General features: G+C 33.5%; 1 protein-coding gene across 1 annotated transcript in view; it reads right to left on the bottom strand.

Moving 5' to 3' along the window:
• Positions 1 to 94, bottom strand: part of LOC119587534 (pupal cuticle protein 36-like) — a 1,082-nt gene extending 988 nt beyond the window's left edge. Inside the window, exon 1 of the mRNA XM_037936257.1 lies at positions 81 to 94. Within this exon, the coding sequence (XP_037792185.1) occupies positions 81 to 92 (12 nt within the window). The 5' untranslated portion in view covers positions 93 to 94. The remainder of the gene's footprint in view (positions 1 to 80) is intronic.
• Between the last annotated feature and the right edge of the window lie 596 nt (positions 95 to 690).

The raw sequence follows: 690 nt of genomic DNA, 5'->3' as shown, positions 1-690 counted from the left end.
TAATCGCGAAATTATAAATACAATAATCCCCTCTCCACAGTTTAATGTTGCAGAAGGCAGGTTATCCAGAATCTACATACGATGAATTTCATAGTGTAGGATATTGTGTAGGCACATGATACTGAACTTCTTTTATATCTAAAACCCTTTCTCTTGTAACCTTCAGTCAACCTGTTTAAACATAACAGTCATCTTTTAATTGATTTGATCTAGAAACCAATTTCTTCAGAACAGCTTCGGCATGATGCAAAATAGCCATTACACTTATATTAAGTTAAATTATACATATTGCTATATCGGAGTTGGCCGTTTTTCTTTCATTTATAACATGGTAAAGACAGTTAATTATGTGATGGTGAGTGACCCATTAAGTATACCAAATATAGTAGAGAGAGTAATGAAAACTTTCTTACAGCTCATTCGTGGAACATCATTTTTAGAGTCACATAAAACGCTTCTGGAATTATCAGCAGATACATGCGTATAATTTCTCACTTTTCGTGCTGCTATGCTCTTAAAATGTATTTTATTTAGTGACACATCTTTAGTAATGCAGTCAGAAAACATGGAGATATTGCAATTGAAAGACAAGGCCTTCTAGAAACGAGTGATAAGTAGGCATTGGTAACCAGGATTATTTAGTAAGTATTATACATGAAGTTACATGTATACAACCTGTACACGAAGCTC

Source organism: Penaeus monodon, chromosome 22, assembly GCF_015228065.2.
Source record: "Penaeus monodon isolate SGIC_2016 chromosome 22, NSTDA_Pmon_1, whole genome shotgun sequence".
NCBI classification, from domain to species: domain Eukaryota; kingdom Metazoa; phylum Arthropoda; class Malacostraca; order Decapoda; family Penaeidae; genus Penaeus; species Penaeus monodon.
The sequence above is the reverse complement of the archived record's forward strand: the minus strand, read 5'-3'. Positions and strand labels throughout refer to the sequence as shown.